The following is a 22,104-nucleotide window of genomic DNA, read 5'->3' as shown; positions in this document are numbered from 1 at the left end:
AGTGGCGGAAGGAAGGAAGTGGCGGAAGGAAGTGGCGGAAGTGGCGGAAGTGGCGGACGTGGCGGAAGTGGCGGAAGGAAGTGGCGGAAGGAAGTGGCGGAAGGAAGGAAGTGGCGGAAGGAAGTGGCGGAAGTGGCGGAAGTGGCGGAAGTGGCGGAAGTGGCGGAAGGAAGTGGCGGAAGGAAGTGGCGGAAGGAAGTGGCGGAAGGAAGGAAGGAAGTGGCGGAAGGAAGGAAGGAAGTGGCGGAAGGAAGTGGCGGAAGTGGCGGAAGGAAGTGGCGGAAGTGGCGGAAGTGGCGGAAGTGGCGGAAGTGGCGGAAGGAAGTGGCGGAAGGAAGTGGCGGAAGGAAGTGGCGGAAGGAAGGAAGTGGCGGAAGGAAGGAAGGAAGTGGCGGGCGGAAGTGGAGGAAGTGGCGGGCGGAAGTGGCGGGCGGAAGTGGCGGGCGGAAGTGGCGGAAGGAAGGAAGGAAGGAAGGAAGTGGCGGGCAGAAGTGGCGGGCGGAAGTGGCGGGCGGAAGGAAGTGGCGGGCGGAAGTGGCGGAAGGAAGGAAGTGGCAGAAGGAAGTGGCGGAATGGAAGGAAGGAAGGAAGGAAGGAAGGAAGGAAGGAAGGAAGGAAGGAAGGAAGGAAGGAAGGAAGGAAGGAAGGAAGGAAGGAAGGAAGGAAGGAAGGAAGGAAGGAAGGAAGGAAGGAAGGAAATGGCGGAAGGAAGTGGCGGAAGGAAGTGGCGGAAGGAAGGAAGGAAGTGGCGGAAGGAAGTGGCGGAAGGAAGTGGCGGAAGGAAGGAAGTGGCGGAAGGAAGTGGCGGAAGGAAGGAAGTGGCGGAAGGAAGTGGCGGAAGGAAGTGGCGGAAGGAAGTGGCGGAAGGAAGTGGCGGAAGGAAGGAAGGAAGGAAGGAAGGAAGGAAGGAAGGAAGGAAGGAAGGAAGGAAGGAAGGAAGGAAGGAAGGAAGGAAGGAAGGAAGGAAGGAAGGAAGGAAGGAAGGAAGGAAGGAAGGAAGGAAGGAAGGAAGGAAGGAAGGAAGGAAGGAAGGAAGGAAGGAAGGAAGGAAGGAAGGAAGGAAGGAAGGAAGGAAGGAAGGAAGGAAGTTGTGCTTTTGGTTCCTTACTTTGAGCAGCTTCATCAGCCCCTCCAGCTGCACCATCAGCTCTCTCCTGCTCTCCTGCAGGGCTGACATCCTCTGCTCCAGCTCATCCTTCCTCTGCCTGTGCCAGGGACACGGGGGAGAGAGAGAGAGGAGAGACAAACTCAGGCTGTGTCAGAGCGGCCAGGCAGGGAATTCTCCTCTGTGAAAGTCACCCTGAATTCCAGCGCTGGAGGTGACAATTCCCTTCTGCCCCCAGCCATGGCAGCAGCAGAGAAAAATCCACTTTTATATGGATACATATCCACATTTTTCTGTCTCTGAGCATCCTGCAGAGCCCAGACAGAGCAGGAGGAACTTTGGGGAGCAGAGAGAGGGAAATGGGAGGGCAGGAAAAGCTGCAGGAAATGTGAGAAATGCACATTTTATGATTGGTTTTTCACAAACATTAAAATGAATATTACATGTGTTACATTACAAGGTTATGCTGTATTCATTCTTTTAGTAGTGTGTTAAATACAGTTTTAGGTTATAACATAATGTCAAAATAGAAACTATGCTATGTAAGATACTTTTTTTTAAAGAGAGGAATGAGGTACTCTCACTCAGATAGCAGCCACAGGACACCTGAATCTTTCAGAGAAAGAGAATTTATTGCTCCCTTACCAGAAGAAATTAATTTCTTCCTGCCTTGCTCAGCCCTGGAGATGCAGTTAGGATTAAGAGGAAGGAGCTGACACTGCCCAGACAGAATTCTGTGTTTGAATGGAATTTATGCATCATGGATGAGGTGTATGAATGTGCAACAGGTTATTGTTTTTAAGGGTTAATCCTCTGTTAACGTGGGGCCTTTTTCGGGCTTATTTTGCTCAGAAAAGGTACCCAGACATCCGTAACTCTCTGTTTTTATTGTCTCATATTGTCCTAAATCCTAACTGTTCAAATTATTATTACTCTAATTATATTGATATTTTTATAACCACTTTATTACTATTAAATAGTAATTAATTATTAATATTAAATTATTAAATAGTAAATAAAAATTAGCTAGGAATTATTTATTAATATTAAATTAAATAGTAAATAATTAAAAATTAAGTTAGATTTAAATTATTTTAAAATTATTTTAAAAATTAATTAAATTACATTAAAATTATTTAAAATAAAATGTAAAATTAATTTAAAATTAATTTACAATTATTTTCAAACTAATTTAAAACACAATTTAAAAATAATTTAAAAGAAATTTAAAACTATTTTCATATTAATTTAAAATTAAAGTTAATTTAAAATACATATAAAATTAAATTAAAATTAATTTTAAATAACATTTTAAATTAATTTAAAATAAATATACCATTAGACAAAAATTAATTTAAAATAAAATTTAAAATAAATTTTTAAATTGATTTAAAATAAATATAAAATTAATTTTTTAAATTAATTAATTAATTATTACTTTTTAAATTTCAAAAACGACTGATTGGTGTTTTTCCCAAGGAGAGAGGGGGACCCAGATCTGTCTGCAGAGCCACAGCAGCCAGGCCCTGTCCCCTGCAGCACAGCCAGGTGACAGCAGGAGGTGACAGCAGTGACCTTCCCTTCCCTCCCTGCTGCACAAACCTCTGCAGCTGTTCCAGAGCTGGGGCTCAGCCTGGGCTGGTCTAAAACAGGAAAGTGGTGACGAATAAAGAGCAGCTCAAAGCCAGGCTTAGCCAGGCTGGGCTTTGTGTCACAGGACGTGCCAGTGTGAGGACACCAGGATGTGCCAGCCAGGGCAGAATGTCCCCTCCTGGAGCTGGCACTGGCACACTGGGGGTAATCCACAAAAAGAGTTCTTTAAAGAACAGAAAATTCTGGAATATTTATATATTCCATTATTATTATTACTATTGCTATTGCTATTACTATTACTATTATTATTAATTTATAGGTTTAATATAACAAATTTTAACCACCCTGAGGCTGGCACTGGCACACTGTGGGCAATCCACAAAAAGAGTTCTTTAAAGAACTCAGGAATATCATTATTGTTATTACTGCTACTACTACTACTACTTTTCATCATCATCATCATCATCATCGTCATCATCATCATCATCATCATCATCATCATCATCATCATAATTTCTATATTTAATATAACAAATTTTAACCACCCTGGGTGTTTCTGTGGCACTGGCACACTGTGGACGACCCACACTGGGAATTTTAACAGGAGCTGTTCTTTAAAGGACAGAAAACTCTGAATAGTTATATATTCAAAATAATAAGAGTAATAGTAATAATGTTAGAGATATTGTTATCACTATCATTATCGTTATTTATATATTTCATATAACAAATATTAAACACCCTGGGTGCTGGCACTGGCACACTATGGACAACCCACCCTGGGAATCTGAACAGGAGTTGTTCTTTAAAGGACAAAAACCTCTGGAATATTTCTATATTCCATATATAAATAGAAATATTTCTATATAAATATATAAATAGAACTGTATAATATAATTATATAATGTAAATATAAATATACAATTCTATATTTAATATAACAAATATTAGCCACGCTGGGTGTTTCTCTGGCACTGGCACACTGTGGGAATTTGAACAGGAGATGTTTGTTAAAGGACAGAAAACTGGAATATTTCGATATTCATTATTATTACTATTACTATTATTACTATTACTACTATTACTTTTATTACTATTATTATTATCCACAGACTCTTATGTACAGCAAACACGATTTTTTCCTTTAACTACTTTACATCTTTAAGACCTGTTCAGTGTGGTTTCCCTTTGGCTCTGTTTTTAGGGTGTGTGCATTCTTTGGTTGTGGATTTAGGTTTTTTTTTAATTATTACTTTCATTTTGGCTCTGGCCCACGCTGCCTTCAGGCACTGAGTGCTGATGGTTGGTATGTTTGTACTAGGTGCTTTTTTCATGTGTTTGTGGAATGTTATCTCATCTAAGTAGCTAATAATAATAATTATTGTTATTGTACATTATAATATTGGCTCACATTATATATATTATAATAATAATAAATAATTATAATGCATTATAATAATAATTATACATTATAATATTGGCTTACATTATATATACATAATAATAATAATAATAATAATAATAATAATAATAATAATAATAATAATAATAATAATAATAATAATAATAATAATAATAATAATAATGCATTATAATAATAATTATACATTACAATATTGGCTTACATTATATATACATTATAATAATAAAAATAGTAACAGATAATTACAATGCATTATAATAATTATTATACATCAAAATATTGGCTTACATTATATATACATTATTATAATAAACTATATTAATAAAAATTTATAATAATACATTATAATGATTATACATTATAATATTGGCTTACATTATACATACATTATTATAATTATCCTAATAATAATTATAATGCATTATCACAATTATTATACATTATAATATTGCCCTACATTCTATATACATTATTATAATTAATTATAATTATAATAATGCATTATAATAATACATTATAATAATTATTGTACATTATAATATTGGCTTACATTATATATACATTATTCTAATTAATTATAATAATCAGTAATTATAATAAATAATTATTATAATTATTATACATTTTAATACTGGCTTTTTGCAAATATTAAAATAAATTTTAAAAAATTATTATTAAATTTTAAATAAATTATTAAAATAAATTTTATATGTGTAATGTTAAAAGTAACTTTGTCATAAAGATATGGGGTTTTTTTCTGTTGTTAATTAAGCTTAGGGAAATAACTAATATAATTATCTAATAATAATAATTACTATTATTATACATTATAATATTGGCTATATTGGCTTTTCACAAATTAAAATAAATTTTAAATAAATTATCATTAAAATTTACAATAAATTATTACAATAAATTTTATATGTGTCATGTTAAAGTCACTTTGTTATAAAGGTAAGTATAATTGTGGTAAAACGCCTACTTTGCACAGGGCAGTAAAGGTGTTTGCACAAGGGAGTAAAGGTGTTTTCTCAGAGGGGTAGAGGTGTTTCCCAGGGCAGTAAAGCTGTTTCACAGACAACCACCCACACCATGCCCAGTCCCACGGGTCCCTGGTGCCCAAACTCAAACTCCTCCCTGAGCTGTCCCACCAAGGCAGGGAAGTCTTTATTGACCCCTGAGGGGCTCAAGGGGCTGCCTCGGCCCGGAGTGTGAGATGGCCCAGCCCAGCAGCCCGGTAGCCCAGCCTGGTAACCCAGCCCAGTGTCCCTGTAGCCCAGCCCAGTGTCCCAGCAACCCAGCCCAGTATCCCAGTAGCCCAGCCCAGTGTCCCTGTAGCCCAGCCCAGTAGCCCAGCCCCACAATCCAGTAGCACAGCCCGATATCCTGGTGGCCCAGCCTGGTGGCCCAGCCTGGTGGCCCATCCTGGTGGCCCAGCCCAGTATCCCAGTAGCCCAGCCCAGTGTCCCTGTAGCCCAGTAGCCCAGCCCCACGATCCAGTAGCTCAGCCCAATATCCTGGTGGCCCAGCCTGGTGGCCCATCCTGGTAGCCCAGCCAGGTGTCCCAGTAGCCCACTCCAGTATCCTTGTATCCTGCCATCCCACTATCCCACTATCCTGTTATCCCATTATCCCACTATCCCGCTATCCCGTTATCCCAGTATCCCGCTATCCCACTATCGCAGTAGCCCATTCTGGTACCCCAGTAGCCCATCCCAGTACCCCGCTATGCCATCCTGGTATCCCAGTAGCCCACCCCAGTATCCCTGTATCCCGCTATCCCAGTACCCCAGTATCCCTGTACTCTAGTACCCCGCCATCCCAGTATCCCACTCGCCCATCCTGCTATCCCAGCAGCCCATCCCAGTATCCCCGTAGCCCACCCCTGTATCCCGATATCCCGCTATCCCAGTATCCCTGTACCCTGCTATCCCGCTATCCTGCTATCCCAGTACCCCGCTATCCTAGTACCTCAGTATCCCAGTATCCCGCTATCCTGGTAGCCCATCCCGGTACCCCAGTACCCCAGTATCCTGCTATCTCAGTACCCCAGTATCCCAGTAACCCGCTATCCCAGTACCCCAGCGTATCCCAGTACCCCAGTATCCCACTATCCCAGTACGCTCCTATACACCAGTACCACCCTATCCCAGTACCCCAGTGTATCCCAGTACCCCAGTGTATCCCACTATCCCAGTACCCCCTTATACCCATGTAGCCCCCTATCCCAGTACCCCAGTACCCCGCTATCCCAGTACCCCAGTACCAGAGTACCCCAGTATCCCAGTACCCCTGTACCCAAGTACCTCACTATCCCAGTACCCCAGTGCCCCCCTACCCCAGTATCCCAAAATCCCAGTACCCCAGTATCCCAGTGCCCCAGTACCCCCAGTACCCCAGCACCCCAGTACCCCAGTATGCCAGTCCCCCAGTACACCCCAGTACCCCGCTGTCCCGGCACCCCAGTACCCTGCTATCCCGGTACCCCAGTATCCCAGCACCCCAGTACCCTGCTATCCCAGTACCCCAGTACCCTGCTATCCCAGTACCCCACTACGCCAGTCCCCCAGTACCCCGCTATCCCAGTACCCCACTATCCCAGCACCCCATTACCCCAGCACCCCAGTGTACCCCATTACCCCAGTACCCCACTATCCCAGCACCCCAGTCCCCCAGTACCCCGCTATCCCAGCACCCCAGTGTACCCCAGTACCCCAGCACCCCACTATCCCAGCACCCCAGTGTACCCCAGCACCCCAGTACCCCAGTGTACCCCAGTACCCCGGTGTACCCCAGTGTACCCCAGTACCCCAATATCCCAGCACCCCAGTACCCCGGTGTACCCCAGTACCCCAGTGTGCCCCAGTGTACCCCAGTGTACCCCATTACCCCAGTACCCCAGTACACCCCAGTGTACCCCATTACCCCAGCACCCCAGTACCCCAAGCACCCCAGTGTACCCCAGTGTACCCCATTACCCCAGCACCCCGGTGCGTTACCGCAGCAGGCGCAGCTCGGCCAGCAGCGTGGGGTTCTGCTGCGCCTTCTCGGGCGTGGGCTGCGACGCCTGCTCGTGCTCCAGCCGCAGCCGCTGGATCTCCTGCAGGATCTCCCTGCACACACGGGGGGGAAAGGACAGGGTCAGTGCTGGGAAAACACCTCTTTATCACTGGCTTTTAGCAAATATTAAAATTAATACTATATGTGTGATGTCAGAAAGTTATGCTGTATCAATTTTCCTGTTTATCACTGGCTTTTCACAGATATTCACATGAATATTGGATCTCTGATGTCAGAAAGTGACACTGTATCAATCTTCCTGTTCATCATTGACATTTCACAAATGTTCACATGAATATTATGTGAGTGATGTCAGAAAGTTAGGCTGTATCAATTCTCCTGTTTATCATCGTCATTTCACAAATATTAACGTGAATATTTGTCCTAGGGTGATGTCATGATGCTTGTATCCCCGTTTGTGTGTTCTGTTTATGCTGGATATTGTGTTCTGTGCATTCAAGACTGGCTCTGAGGAGTGAAAGTTTTGTTTTGGTTTCTTATCAGCCTCCCCACAGCTGGTAGGACACAGAGACGGGGCAGTACGTGGTGCTGCTTTTGCTTTTTGCTTGGCTCTTCGCTTTGCTCTCGTCTTGCTTCTGCTTTGCTCCTGCTTTGTTCTTGCTTTTAGCTTCTGCTCATTAGTTCGTTTAGCTAAGCAGCCCAAATTTTCCCTGGAGTGTTTCTCCTTTCCCTTGTTTTGGACCTACTCGAACCTGCTCTGGACTGGGACCTGGGAACAGCGAGAGTTTGCACCTTGTGGCTGCAGCAGCTGCCCCAGCACCGGAGGGACTGATAACAGAGCGACCGCCCCCAGAGAGACTTTCTGAATTTGTCATCTTTTCAGAGTGCTGTCATCTGATATTGTTCATTCTGTGTGCTGGGGGGCGCTGTGCCCGTTCAACAAACAGGCTCTTTCCACCACTCTCCGAGGAATCCTTCCCAAACTGGTGGTGGGGAGGGGCTGTGTGGGTTTGCTTACTGGAGGGGCCCCATTTTGGGGATTTTCTCCCAAATTTGCCCTAAACATGGACATGGGCACAGCCAGGCATGGATAAGGATGTGGGCACAGCCCCAGGACAGGGATGTGGGCACAGCCTGGCATGGACAGGGACGTGGGCACAGCCTGGCATGGACAGGGACGTGGGCACAGCCCAAGAACAGGGATGTGGGCACAGAACCAGGACAGGGATGTGGGCACAGCCAAAACAGAGATGTGGGCATAGCCAGGACAGGGATGTGGGCACAGGCAGGACAGGGACATGGGTACAGCCTGGCATGGACAGGGACGTGGGCACAGCCCCAGCACGGATACGGATGTGGGCACAGCCCCAGAACAGGGATGTGGGCACAGCCTGGCATGGACAGGGATATGGGCACAGCCAGGACAGGGATGTGGGCACAGCCTGGCATGGACAGGGATATGGGCACAGCCAGGACAGGGATGTGGGCACAGCCTGGCATGGACAGGGATATGGGCACATCCAGCACAGGGATGTGGGCACAGCCAGCGCAGGGATGTGGGCACAGAACCAGAACAGGGATGTGGGCACAGCCAGGACAGGGATGTGGGCACAGCCAGGACAGGGATGTGGGCACAGCCAGAACAGAGATGTGGGCACAGCCAGAACAGAGATGTGGGCACAGAACCAGAACAGAGATGTGGGCATAGCCAGCACAGGGATGTGGGCACATCCAGCACAGGGATGTGGGCATTGCCCCAGGAAAGGGATGTGAGCACAGCCCCAGGACCTGGCACATCCTTTACTTCCCCAGGATCAATCTCTCCCTGCAATCTCTCCATTCCCTGGCACACAACAGTCTCAGAGCTGCTCCAGGAGGCTCCAGTCCAGCCTCAGGGGCTGCAGGGGGGCTCTGGGGCAGCTCTGGCACAGCCCAGTGCCCTTCCCCGAGCAGCCCGTGGGCACAGCCCCAAACCCTGCAGAGGGACGGGGCCAGGACGGCCCAGGGCTCCCTGCAGCAGGGATGGAGCCCTTCCAAGAGCACAGAGTCACCTCCAGCTCTCCTTGCTGCCACTGCAGAGCCTGCTCTGCTGCCAGGGGATCTCCAGGAACCATTCCAAACTCATCCTGCCGGGGCACCAAGGCTGCAGCACCGCCAGGGCTGTCACAGACACCTTTTATGAAAAATCCTTTCCTTGGGATTTTGCCTCCTGAGAAGCTGGAGGCCTCAGGAACAAAATGTAAACACTGATTATCTGCTGCTGTGGAATGCAACAGCTGCATCTGGGATTGGTCTCGTGGTTGTTTCTAATTAATGGCCAATCACAGTCAGCTGGCTTGGACTGTCTCAGTCAGTCACAAGCATTTGTTATGATTCTTTTTCTATTCTTAGCCAGCCTTCTGAGGAAATCCTTTCTTCTATTCTTTTAGTATAGTTTTAATATAATATATATCACAAAATAATAAATCAGCCTTCTGGAACATGGAGTCAGATCCTTGTCTCTTCCCTCATCCTGGGACCCCTGCGAACACCGTCACAGCAGGGCTGAGCTGCTCCTGCTCTCCAGGAACTGCTCCTGCTCCAAAGGGCCCTGGAGCAGCCTCTTCCCTCTGCTGAGGGTGCCTGGGGACAGGGCTGGGCACAGGGAGAGCCTGGGGGGCTCCACAGCTGACCCTCTGCAGCAACAAAAATCCTCTGGGTGGCTTTGGAAGGGACCTCAGAGCCCACCCAGTGCCACCCCTGACACCTCCCACTGTGCCAACCCCAGTGTCCAGCCTGGCCCTGGGCACTGCCAGGGATCCAGGGGCAGCCCCAGCTGCTCTGGGTGATGCCTTGTGCAGGCTGAGCTGGAGCAGAGGCTGGGCAGAGCTAAAGAATCAAACAGGGATTTATTCAAAGCATCTCCTGCATGGATCCACCTGGGGCAGCACAAGAGCCCAGCCAGGGCTGCACCCAAGATGAACCAAAATGGCCCCAAAATGAGCCCAAGATGAACCAAAATGGCCCCAAAATGAGCCCAAGATGAACCAAAATGGTCCCAAAATGAACCCAAGGTGAACCAAAATGGTCCCAAAATGAACCCAAGATGAACCAAAATGGCCCCAAAATGCAGAACCAGGCACAGGGTCTGTCACTGTGATCAGTTCTGCTCCATTTGCACCTTGCAGTTCATTGTCCCATTCCAGCTTTAGCCCATGCAGTCCCATCCTTGTTTTTCTCTCTGCTGTTTGTGCTCCTGGGCTGAGATTTGGGTCATTTGTCCTTGGTGCCCAGCTGGAGCAGGAATTGTTTTGTGTCCCTGCTCTGTGCCCAGAGCTCAGCATCCCTGATATGAAACCCAGACCCGCACACTAAAGCAGCACAGAACGTGAAAAGATCCCAGCTCTGAGTTTTGCCGGATGTGCCAAGTGCTGGAGAAGATGATTTTAAGAAGATTAAAGATGATCAAACCCCCTCCCTGGGGAACAGGGCAGGGCAGCCCCTCCCCGTGGGTAATTAACGGATGTTAATGAGTAATTAATGAGTGAATGGGGCAGGTGCAGGCCAGCACAGCCCTGGGGATGCAGTGGGGCCGGGAGGGCAGCAGGGCTGTACCTGTTCTTGTTCTCCAGCTCTGCTATCAGCTGCCTCTGCTGCTTGTTGGCATCGAAGCTGAAGGGCAGGTCTGCAGGGGGACGGGGCTGCAGAGAGAGCAGGGGGTCAGAAAGGGCAGAAAACACCGGGAATGCAGGCACAGAAATCACAGAAAATACAGAAATCACGGGGAATGCGGCCGCACAAATCACAGAAAATACAGCAGTGTCCCCCAGTGTCCCCCCAGTGTCCCCATGGCACTCACAGCATTGCCAGCAGTGTCCCCCAGTGTCCCCCGGTGTCCCCAGTGTCCCCATGGCACTCACAGCATTGCCAGCAGTGTCCCCCAGTGTCCCCCCGTGTCCCCATGGCACTCACAGCATTGCCAGCAGTGTCCCCCAGTGTCCCCCCAGTGTCCCCCAGTGTCCCCCCAGTGTCCCCCAGTGTCCCCTCAGTGTCCCCCAGTGTCCCCATGGCACTCACAGCATTGCCAGCCTCAGCAGCCAGGCGCGCGGCGTAGCGGGCGATCAGCCGGTGCTCCTCGTCCAGCCGGCCTGGGCTGTCCAGGGCACTGCAAACCAGCACAGGGTGAGAGCAGGGAACTGTGAAACCTGATCAGGACCAGCCCAGGGCACTGCCAAACCAACCCAGAGCCAGCCCAGGGCACTGCAAAACAATCACAGTGAGACAGGGCACTGCCAAGCCTGATCACAGCCAGCCCAGGGAACTGTGAAACCTGACCAGAACCAATCCAGGGCTGTCCAGGGCACTGTAAAACCAACCCAGAGTGAGCCCAGGACACCTCAAAACCAGCCCAGAGCCAGCCCAGAGCACTGCAGAACAACCCAGAGTGAGGCCAGGGAACTGCAAACCCTGACCAGAGCCAGCCCAGAGCACTGCAAAACAGCACAGGGTGAGCCCAGGGCTGCCAGGACACTCCAAAACCAAACCCAGAGCCAGCCCAGGGTTCCAGGACACTCCCAAACCTGACCAGAGCTACCCCAAGGCACTGCAAAGCAGCACAGGGTGAGCCCAGGGCACTGTGAAACCTGACCAGAGTGAGCCCAGGGCTGTCCAGGGCACTGCCAAACCTGACCAGAGCCAGCCCAGGGAACCTCAAAACCAACCCAGAGCCAGCCCAGGGCACTGCCAAACCTGACCAGAGCCAGCCCAGAGAACTGCAAACCAACCCAGAGTGAGCCCAGGGAACCTCAAAAGCAAGCCCAGAGCCAGCACAGGTTTCCAGGACACTCCCAAAGCCCCCAGAGCCAGCCCAGGGAACCAGAGCCGGGTGGGAGGAGGATGCAGGGGGAGAATCCACAGGGTTCCCCGGCAGCAGAGGAGGGAGAGGGCTCACACACAATCCCCTGAGCTAAAAACACCATTCTGGGTCATCTGGCCCAGATCTGTGCCACCTTGCCCTGTGCCAGGGGCTCCAGCTCAGCCCTGATGGAAAGGAGGGACCAGGACAGGTCACACACCTGGGCTGGGCACACCTGGGCTGGGGACAGTGACACTGAGGGGACCCTGGGGACAGGCAACAGTGCCAGGGCAGCAGGAGATGCCAGGGAAGGGAAGGGAAGGGAAGGGAAGGGAAGGGAAGGGAAGGGAAGGGAAGGGAAGGGAAGGGAAGGGAAGGGAAGGGAAGGGAAGGGAAGGGAAGGGAAGGGAAGGGAAGGGAAGGGAAGGGAAGGGAAGGGAAGGGAAGGGAAGGGAAGGGAAGGGAAGGGAAGGGAAGGGAAGGGAAGGGAAGGGAAGGGAAGGGAAGGGAAGGGAAGGGAAGGGAAGGGAAGGGGGTGGGACTGGCACAGCAGAAGGGAGGGGAAAGGTGTGCCAGGATGGGTCCCTGTGCCAGCCCAGAGGGGACAGGGGCCACACACAGCCTGGGCAGGACAGGGGACACTCAGGGAGAAGGGACACTGAGGGACAGGGGACACTGAGGGAGAGGGGACATTCAGGGGACACCCAGGGAGAGGGGACATTCAGGGACAGGGGACACTGAGGGAGAGGGGACACTCAGGGGACACCCAGGGGCAGGGGACAGCTGGGGGACACCCAGGGAATGGGGACCCTCAGGGGACACTCAAGGAAAATTTGGGGGTGAGATGAGATTCCAGCAGGGGGAAATTTGGGGTAAAATATGAGATTCCAACATGGGAAAAGATGAGATTCCAGCAGGAGGAAATTTGGGAGAAAAGATTAAATTCCAGGAGGGGGAAATAATGAGATTCCAGCAGGGGTAAAGACGAGATTCCATCGGGGAGATTTCTGAGATTCCATCAGGGGGATTTCTGAGATTCCAGCAGGGTGAAATTTGGGGAAAAAGAGGAGATTCCAGCAGGGGAAAGATGATATTCCAACAAGAGGAAATGGGGAAAAAGATGAGGTTCCAGCAGGGGGAAATTTGGGGGAAAGATGAGATTCCATCAGGGGAAATCTGGGGAAAAAGTTGAGATTCCAGCAGGGGGGAATTTGGGGGAAAAAAAATGAGATTCCAGCAGTGGAAAGATGAGATTACAGAGGGGAGAAATCTGGGGAAAAATCTGAGATTCCAGCAGGAGGAAGATGAGATTCCAGCAGGGGAAATTTGGGGTGAAATAAGATTCCAGCAGGGGGAATTTTGGGTAAAAAGATGAGATTCCAACAGGGGGAAATCTGAGATTCCAGTAGGGGGAAATTTGGGGAAAAATATGAGATTCCAGCAGGGGGACAAAGATGAGATTCCAGCAGGGGAAAGATGAGATTCCAGCAGGGGGAAAAAAAGATATTCCAGCAGGGGGAAATTTGGGGGAAAAGATGAGATTCCAACAGGGGAATTCTGGGGCAAGATGAGATTCCGGCAAGAAGAAATTTGGGGAAAAAAGTTGAGATTCCAGCAGGGGGGAATTTGGAGAAAAAGATGAGATTGCAGCAGGGGAAAGATAAGATTCCAACAGGGGGAAAATTGGGGAAAAATATGCGATTTCAGCAGAGGGAAGATGAGATTCCAACAGGGGAAATCTGGGGGACAAAGACGAGATTCCAGCAGAGGGAAATCTGGGGAAGAAGATGAGATTCCAGGAGGGGTAAATCTGATATTCCAGCAGGGGGAAAGTTGATATTCCAGCAGGGAGAAATTTTATGTGAGATGAGATTCCAGCAGAGGGAGATTTGGGGAAAAAGATGAGATTCCAGCAGGGGGGAAATCTGAGGGAAAAGATGAGATTCCAGCAGGGGAAAGATGAGATTCCAATAGGGAGAAATCTGGGGAAAAATCTGAGATTCCAGGAGGAGGAAATCTGGGGGAAAAGCTGAGATTCCAACAGGGGAAAATTTGGGAAAGTTGAGATTCCAGCAGGGGGAAATTTGGGGAAAGATGGGATTCCACCAGAGGGAAATCTGAGATTCCAGTAGAGGGAAATTTGGGGAAAAAGATGAGATTCCAACAGGGGGACAAAGATGAGATTCCAGCAGGGGGAAGTTTGGGGAAAGAGGAGATCCCAGCAGGGGGAAATTTAGGGGAAAAGATGAGATTCCAGCAGGGGAAAAATTTGGGGAAAATTATGAGATTCCCGCAGGGGAAAATTTGGGGGAAAAGATGAGATCCCAGCAGGGGAAATTTGGTGTGAGATTCCAGCAGGATCACAGCGAGAGGTGAAGGAACGAACCCATTTGGGATCAATCAGAATTTGTGAGAGGGGATCTCAGTGCCTGGTCCGGGAGGGACCCAGGGCCACCCCCGTGTGTGTCCCCAGTGTGTCCCCGGGCTCACAAAGGTGGCAATCAGGGACACCCTGTGTGTCCCCAATGTCCCCTGTGTGTCCCCGGGCTGGCACTGACCGTGCCCCGCTCCTCAGGTGCCTCACAAAGGTGGCAATCAGGGCGTGCTCCTCCCGGCACGGCTCGGGGCTGCTGCTGCTGCTGCTGGGCTGGCACCTGGCAGGGGCGGGGAGAGCAGAAAAACAACAACAGAAATTCCGTAAGTTCGGGAAAACTTGTGAAATGTGGGGATGGGATCTGTGAGGGCACTGCTGCCGCCCAGACAATGGGAAGGGACACTGGGGACAGCCAGGTACTGGCACAATGCCACCCTCTCTGCTTCTCTGCCTCTTCCTTTTGGACATGAGGAGGGATTTCTGCATGGAAAGGGTGCTCAGGCCTTGGGGCTGCCCAGGGAGGTTGGCAGTGCCCATCCCTGCAGGTGGCACCAGGATGTGGCACTGAGTGCCCTGGGCTGGGCACAAGGTGGGCACTGGGCACAGCTGGCACTGGATGGGCTGGGAGGGATTACAGAGGGGGCCTGGAAATGGCCCAGGCAGGGAGCCAGGGCACCCCAGAACCACAGAATTCCTGAACCCCAGAACGCCAGAATCCCATAACCCCAGAATTCCAGAACCACAGAACTCCAGAATCCCAGAACCCCAGAATTCCAGAGCTCCAGAACCCCAGAACTCCAGAACCCTAACCATGAACTCCAGAATTCCAGAGCTCCAGAACCCCAGAATTCCAGAATATATTATATATTATATATTATATATTATATATTATATATTATATATTATATATTATATATTATATATATTTTTTAATATTTATTTACTACCCAGCTCTGCCAAGCACAGCCTGCACCTCGCTGCTTGGCAGGAATATTTAACTAATATAATGTAATGTAATGTAATGTAATGTAATGTAATGTAATATAATATAATATAACATAATATAACATAATATAACATAATATAACATAACATAACATAACATAACATAATATAATATAATATAACATAATATAATATAACATAATATAATATAACATAACATAATATAACATAACATAATATAACATAATATAACACAACATAATATAACATAATATAATATAACATAATATAATATAATATAATATAATATAATATAATATAATATAATATAATATAATATAATATAATATAATATAATATAATATAATATAATATAATATAATATAATATAATATAATATAATATAATATAATATAATATAATATAATATAATATAATATAATATAATATATAATATAATATTTTTATTCTATAACATATTTATTATAATTATAGAACAATATTATTATTCTATCATCTATTTATAGTATTAGAGAATTTAATTATTTACAATTATAGAGTAATATTATTCTATCAATTATTTACAATATTATATTTATTTATATATTAATTTTAATTTATTTATGACCCAGTTCTGCCAAGCCCAGCCTGCACCTTGCTGTTCAGCAGGAACATTTAATTATTTATATATAATATAATATTTATTTATTCTATAATGTATTTATTATAATTATAGAATAATACTATTTTTCTATAATTTATTTATAATATTATAGAATTAAATTATTTCTACTTTATAGAATAGTATTATTGTTCTATCATTTATTTATACTATTGTATTTATTTTATATATATTTATATTTATTCATTACTCAGCTCTGCCAAACACAGCCTGCATCATGCTGCTCAGCAGGAATATTTATTTATTTATTTATTTATTCATAAGATTTATTTATATAATTTTTTGTATTTATTTATATTTATTTATTCCCCAGCTCTGCAAAGCACAGCTTGCACCTCACTGCTCGGCAGGGATACATTATATTATGTTATATTATATTATATTATATTATATTATATTATATTATATTATATTATATTATATTATATTATATTATATTATATTATATTATATTATATTATATTATATTTATATTATATTATATTATATTATATTATATTATATCATATCATATCATATCATATCATATCATATTATATTATATTATTTTTATATTATTTTTATATTATTTTTATATTATTTTTTATATTATTTTTATATTGTTAATATTTATTTTTATTTATTTATTACCCAGCTCTGCCATGCCCCACTCAGGGCTTTCCTGCCCTGCCAGAGCTCATCCCCAGCACCATTCCCAGCCCCAGGAGCTGAGCTGGCACACCTGGGAGGTGCCACAGGGACAGGGGGGCACCTGGCACACAATTCCAGCTGGGGAAGGCAAAACCTGCTCAGGAGCTCTTGGAGAGGGCAGCTCCTGCAGGGCATCCTGCCAGAGAGCTGGCACACCTGGCACCCCTGGCACCCCTCCCATGCCCAGCTGGCACCCCTGGCACCCCCTGGCACCCCCTGGCCAGGTGAGCCCCCGGTACCTTTTGGTTGGCGTGGGCGCTCCCGAGGACACGTGGGTGACCAGGGCCTCGTTCATGTTAGCCACGGGCCTGGGGGGGCTGCAACACACGGGGACACCGTGAGAGACAGAAATACAACCAGATAATAACCCAAAAACATACAGGGATTGGGTCAGAGAGCAAGAAACAACCAGAAAATAACCCAAAACACACAGGGATCAGGTCAGAGAGCAGAGAAACAACCAGAAAATAACCCAAAAACACACAGGGATTGGGTCAGAGAGCAGAGAAACAACCAGAAAATAACCCAAAAACACACAGGGATTGGGTCAGAGAGCAAGAAACAACCAGAAAATAACCCAAAACCACACAGGGATTGGGTCAGAGAGCAAGAAACAACCAGAAAATAACCCAAAAACACACAGGGATTGGGTCAGAGAGCAGAGAAACAACCAGAAAATAACCCAAAAACACACAGGGATTGGGTCAGAGAGCAAGAAACAACCAGAAAATAACCCAAAACACACAGGGATCGGGTCAGAGAGCAGAGAAACAACCAGAAAATAACCCAAAACACACAGGGATCGGGTCAGAGAGCAGAGAAACAACCAGAAAATAACCCAAAACACACAGGGATTGGGTCAGAGAGCAAGAAACAACCAGAAAATAACCCAAAAACACACAGGGATTGGGTCAGAGAGCAGAGAAACAACCAGAAAATAACCCAAAACACACAGGGACACAGTGAAAGACAGAAAATACAAATGGGAACAACCCAAAACACACAGGGACACCGTGAGAGACAGAAAACAACCAGAAAATAACCCAAAAACACACAGGGATCGGGTCAGAGAGCAGAGAAACAACCAGAAAATAACCCAAAACACACAGGGACATGGTCAGGGGGGAGAAAATACACAAGGAAATGACCCAAAACACACAGGGACACAGTGAAAGACAGAAAATACAAATGGGAACAACCCAAAACACACAGGGACACCGTGAGAGACAGAAAACAACCAGAAAATAACCCAAAAACACACAGGGATCGGGTCAGAGAGCAGAGAAACAACCAGAAAATAACCCAAAACACACAGGGACATGGTCAGGGGGGAGAAAATACACAAGGAAATGACCCAAAACACACAGGGACACAGTGAGAGACAGAAAATACAAATGGGAACAACCCAAAACAGACAGGGACACCGTGAGAGACAGAAATACAACCAGAAAATAACCCAAAAACACACAGGGATCGGGTCAGAGAGCAGAGAAACAACCAGAAAATAACCCAAAACCACACAGGGATGGGGTCAGAGAGCAGAGAAACAACCAGGAAATAACCCAAAACACACAGGGATTGGGTCAGAGAGCAAGAAACAACCAGAAAATAACCCAAAACACACAGGGATTGGGTCAGAGAGCAAGAAACAACCAGAAAATAACCCAAAAACACACAGGGATTGGGTCAGAGAGCAAGAAACAACCAGAAAATAACCCAAAACCACACAGGGATGGGGTCAGAGAGCAGAGAAACAACCAGGAAATAACCCAAAACACACAGGGACACGGTGAGAGACAAAAAATACACAAGTAAATGACCCCAAAACACACAGGGACACGGTGAGAGGGGAGAAAATACACAAGGAAATAACCCAAAACCAGACAGGGACATGGTCAGAGGCAGAACATACAAATGGAAACAACCCAAAACAGACAGGGATCCTGTTAGAGAGGAGAAAAACCATCATGTACAGCCCAGCACTGCCAGGGATGCTGTTAGTGGGCAGGAAAACCAACAAGGAAACAACCCAGGATATACAGGGATATTGTTAGAGGGCAGGAAACACAAAATGAAACAACCTAACATGGACAGGGATCCTGTTAGACAGCAGAAAAACCACCTGGATCCTGTCAGAGAAACCCAGGACTGCCAGGAATCCTGTCAGAGAGCAGGAAAACCAACTAGGAAACAGACAGGGATCCTGTTAGAGAGGGGAAAATACAAAAGGAAACAACCCAACACGGACAGGGATCCTGTTAGAGAGCAGTAAAACAACCCAGAAGTGCCAGGGATCCTGTTAGAGAGGAGAAAAACCAATAAGGAAACAACCAAAAACAGACAGTGAGACTGTATGAGAGAGAAAATACAAATGGGAACAACCAAAAACAGACAGGGAGACTGTGAGAGAGGAGAAAATACAAATGGAAACAGATGGGGATCCTGTTAGAGAGGAGAAAATACAAATGGAAATAGACAGGGATCCTGACAGAGGGCAGGAAAACCAACAGGAAACACCTAAAATACTTAAATCAGGTTTTTTACTATCGAAATGAATAGTTCAATGAAAAATATTCAGGATTCAGCTGCCGAGGAGGGATTTTTGTGGCTTGATAACTTCACCAGGAATCCAAACTATTGAGGTAGAAGAAGGGTCAGTGAGGGGAATGGTCAGTGATGGGAATGGTCAGCAGGGAATGGTCAGTGAGGGGAATGGTCAGTGAGGGGAATGGTCAGCAGGGAATGGTCAGTGATGGGAATGGTCAGTGATGGGAATGGTCAGCGAGGGGAATGGTCAGTGAGGGGAATGGTCAGCAGGGAATGGTCAGCAGGGAATGGTCAGTGAGGGGAATGGTCAGCAGGGAATGGTCAGCAGGGAATGGTCAGTGAGGGGAATGGTCAGTGAGGGGAATGGTCAGTGAGGGGAATGGTCAGCAGGGAATGGTCAGTGAGGGGAATGGTCAGCGAGGGGAATGGTCAGCAGGGAATCGTCAGCAGGGAATGGTCAGTGAGGGGAATGGTCAGTGAGGGGAATGGTCAGTGAGAGGAATGGTCAGCAGGGAATGGTCAGCAGGGAATGGTCAGTGAGGGGAATGGTCAGTGAGGGGAATGGTCAGCAGGGAATGGTCAGTGAGGGGAATGGTCAGTGAGGGGAATGGTCAGTGAGGGGAATGGTCAGTGAGGGGAATGGTCAGTGAGAGGAATGGTCAGCAGGGAATGGTCAGTGAGGGGAATGGTCAGCAGGGAATGGTCAGTGAGGGGAATGGTCAGTGAGGGGAATGGTCAGTGAGGGGAATGGTCAGCAGGGAATGGTCAGTGAGGGGAATGGTCAGTGAGAGGAATGGTCAGCAGGGAATGGTCAGTGAGGGGAATGGTCAGTGATGGGAATGGTCAGTGAAATGAATGTACATTTCCAGAATAGCTATTTTTGGAGGAATATGTATATTTCCAGGATTTTTCTCTTAGAAGCTCTAGCTTCTCCCTGTTTTGCTGCTTTGGGATGTGATTTGGAGAATTGTTTACCCAGCATGTGAATTGTTTTTAATTAATGGCCAATCACAGCCAGCTGTGCTGGACTCGCTGAATCTGTCACAGGTTTTTATTGTCATTCTTGTTCTAGCCTTCTGATGTCTCCTTTCTTTCTTTTGTGTAGTTTAGTACATAATTTCTTATAATATCATATAATAACATATATAATAATATGTAATATATTATAATATCATAATATAATATTAATAGAATAATATATAAAATATATAGGGTATATATTATTATAAATATTTTATAAAAATTTTTATATTAAAAATATAAAATATTAAATATATATTTATATATATTTTATATATAATATATATGTAAATAAATATATTTATTTATACTTCATTATAATTATATTATATATTATATTATATTATATTATATTATATTATATTATATTATATTATATTATATTATATTATATTATATTATATTATTTATTTTTATAAATATTTATATGAAATATTTTTATATTTTAAATAAAAATTATTTATATACAAAAATATATTTTTATATATTTTAATATATATTTTATAATATATATGTAAATAAATATATTTATAATTCATTATTATTATATTATATTATATTATATTATATTATATTATATTATATTATATTATATTATATTATATTATATTATATTATATTATATATTTTTATAAATATTTAATATAAAATATTTTTTATATTTTAAATAAAAATATTTATAAAAATTTATTTATAAAATATATTTTTATATATATTTATATTTTTATAATATATGTGTAAATAAATATATTTATTTGTAATTAATTCTATTGATATGATATGATATGATATGATATGATATGATATATGATATGATATGATATTATGAATTATTACATTTATATTATATATGGATACATTATCTATCTGTAATATATATATAGAATAGAATAGAATAGAATAGAATAGAATAGAATAGAATAGAATAGAATAGAATAGAATAGAATAGAATAGAATAGAATATATCTCAATAAAAAGAGATTTTTAAACAAAATCTCAGCGACCCAGAGCAGCTCTGTGCTGCTGGGACTGCCTCAGTTTCCCTTCTGAGCCAGGAACAAACCCCTGGAAATTGGGGTAACCTCATTTCCCAGGCTGTGCTAATTAATGAGTTAAATAATTAATTAATTGTGCAAATGGGACGAGGCTGAGGAGGAAAAGGTGATTTTGGGAGCAGGTGACAAAGGCCCTGCAGCGCTTCTGCTCCAGCCACCACCCCAGGGCGAGGAGGAATGTGAATATTCACAGTTTGGACACGGGAGGAATTAAATGAATTAAAGGAGGGATTAAATTAATTAAATCCCTCCCATAGTTTGGTAAGGAAAAATCAGAGATTGGTAAGGAAAAATCAGGGATGGGTAAGGAAAAGCCAGGGATTGGCAAGGAAAAGCAGGGACTGGTGAGGAAAAATCTGGGATTGGCAAGGAAAAATCAGAGATTGGAAGGAAAAATCAGGGATTGGCAAGGAAAAATCAGGGATTGCTAAGGAAAAATTAGGGATGGGTAAGGAAAAATCAGGAATGAGTAAGGAAAAAAATCAGGGATTGGTAAAGAAAAATCAGAGATTGGGAAGGAAAAATCAGGGATTAGTAAAGAAAAATCAGGGATGGGTAAGGAAAAATCAGGGATTGGGAAGGGAAAATCAGGGATGGGCAAGGAAAAATCAGAAAAGGGTAAGGAAAAATTAAGATTTGCAAGGAAAAATCAGGATTGGAATGGAAAATCAGGGATGGGTAAGGAAAAATCTGGGATTGGCAAGGAAAAATCAGGCATTGCTAAGGGAAAATCAGAGATTGGCAAGGAAAAATCAGGGATTGGTAAGGAAAAATCAGGGATGGGTAAGGAAAAATCAGGCATTGCTAAGGGAAAA

General features: G+C 44.8%; 1 protein-coding gene across 7 annotated transcripts in view; it reads right to left on the bottom strand.

Annotated features, from left to right (window-relative positions):
• DTNB (dystrobrevin beta) overlaps positions 1-22,104 on the bottom strand; it is a 131,832-nt gene that overhangs the window by 61,733 nt on the left and 47,995 nt on the right. For 6 of the 7 annotated variants that reach the window (XM_063153272.1, XM_063153271.1, XM_063153276.1 and 3 more), the window contains 6 exons: positions 16,907-16,984; positions 14,535-14,630; positions 11,199-11,286; positions 10,737-10,822; positions 7,121-7,234; positions 1,109-1,205 (listed from right to left, as the gene is read on the bottom strand). In XM_063153272.1, the coding sequence (XP_063009342.1) occupies positions 1,109-1,205; positions 7,121-7,234; positions 10,737-10,822; positions 11,199-11,286; positions 14,535-14,630; positions 16,907-16,984 (559 nt within the window). The remainder of the gene's footprint in view (positions 1-1,108; positions 1,206-7,120; positions 7,235-10,736; positions 10,823-11,198; positions 11,287-14,534; positions 14,631-16,906; positions 16,985-22,104) is intronic. The other variant, XM_063153277.1, reaches the window with a different exon arrangement.

The sequence above is a fragment of the Melospiza melodia genome, chromosome 3 (assembly GCF_035770615.1).
Source record: "Melospiza melodia melodia isolate bMelMel2 chromosome 3, bMelMel2.pri, whole genome shotgun sequence".
In the NCBI taxonomy this organism is placed as follows: domain Eukaryota; kingdom Metazoa; phylum Chordata; class Aves; order Passeriformes; family Passerellidae; genus Melospiza; species Melospiza melodia.
The sequence above is the reverse complement of the archived record's forward strand: the minus strand, read 5'-3'. Positions and strand labels throughout refer to the sequence as shown.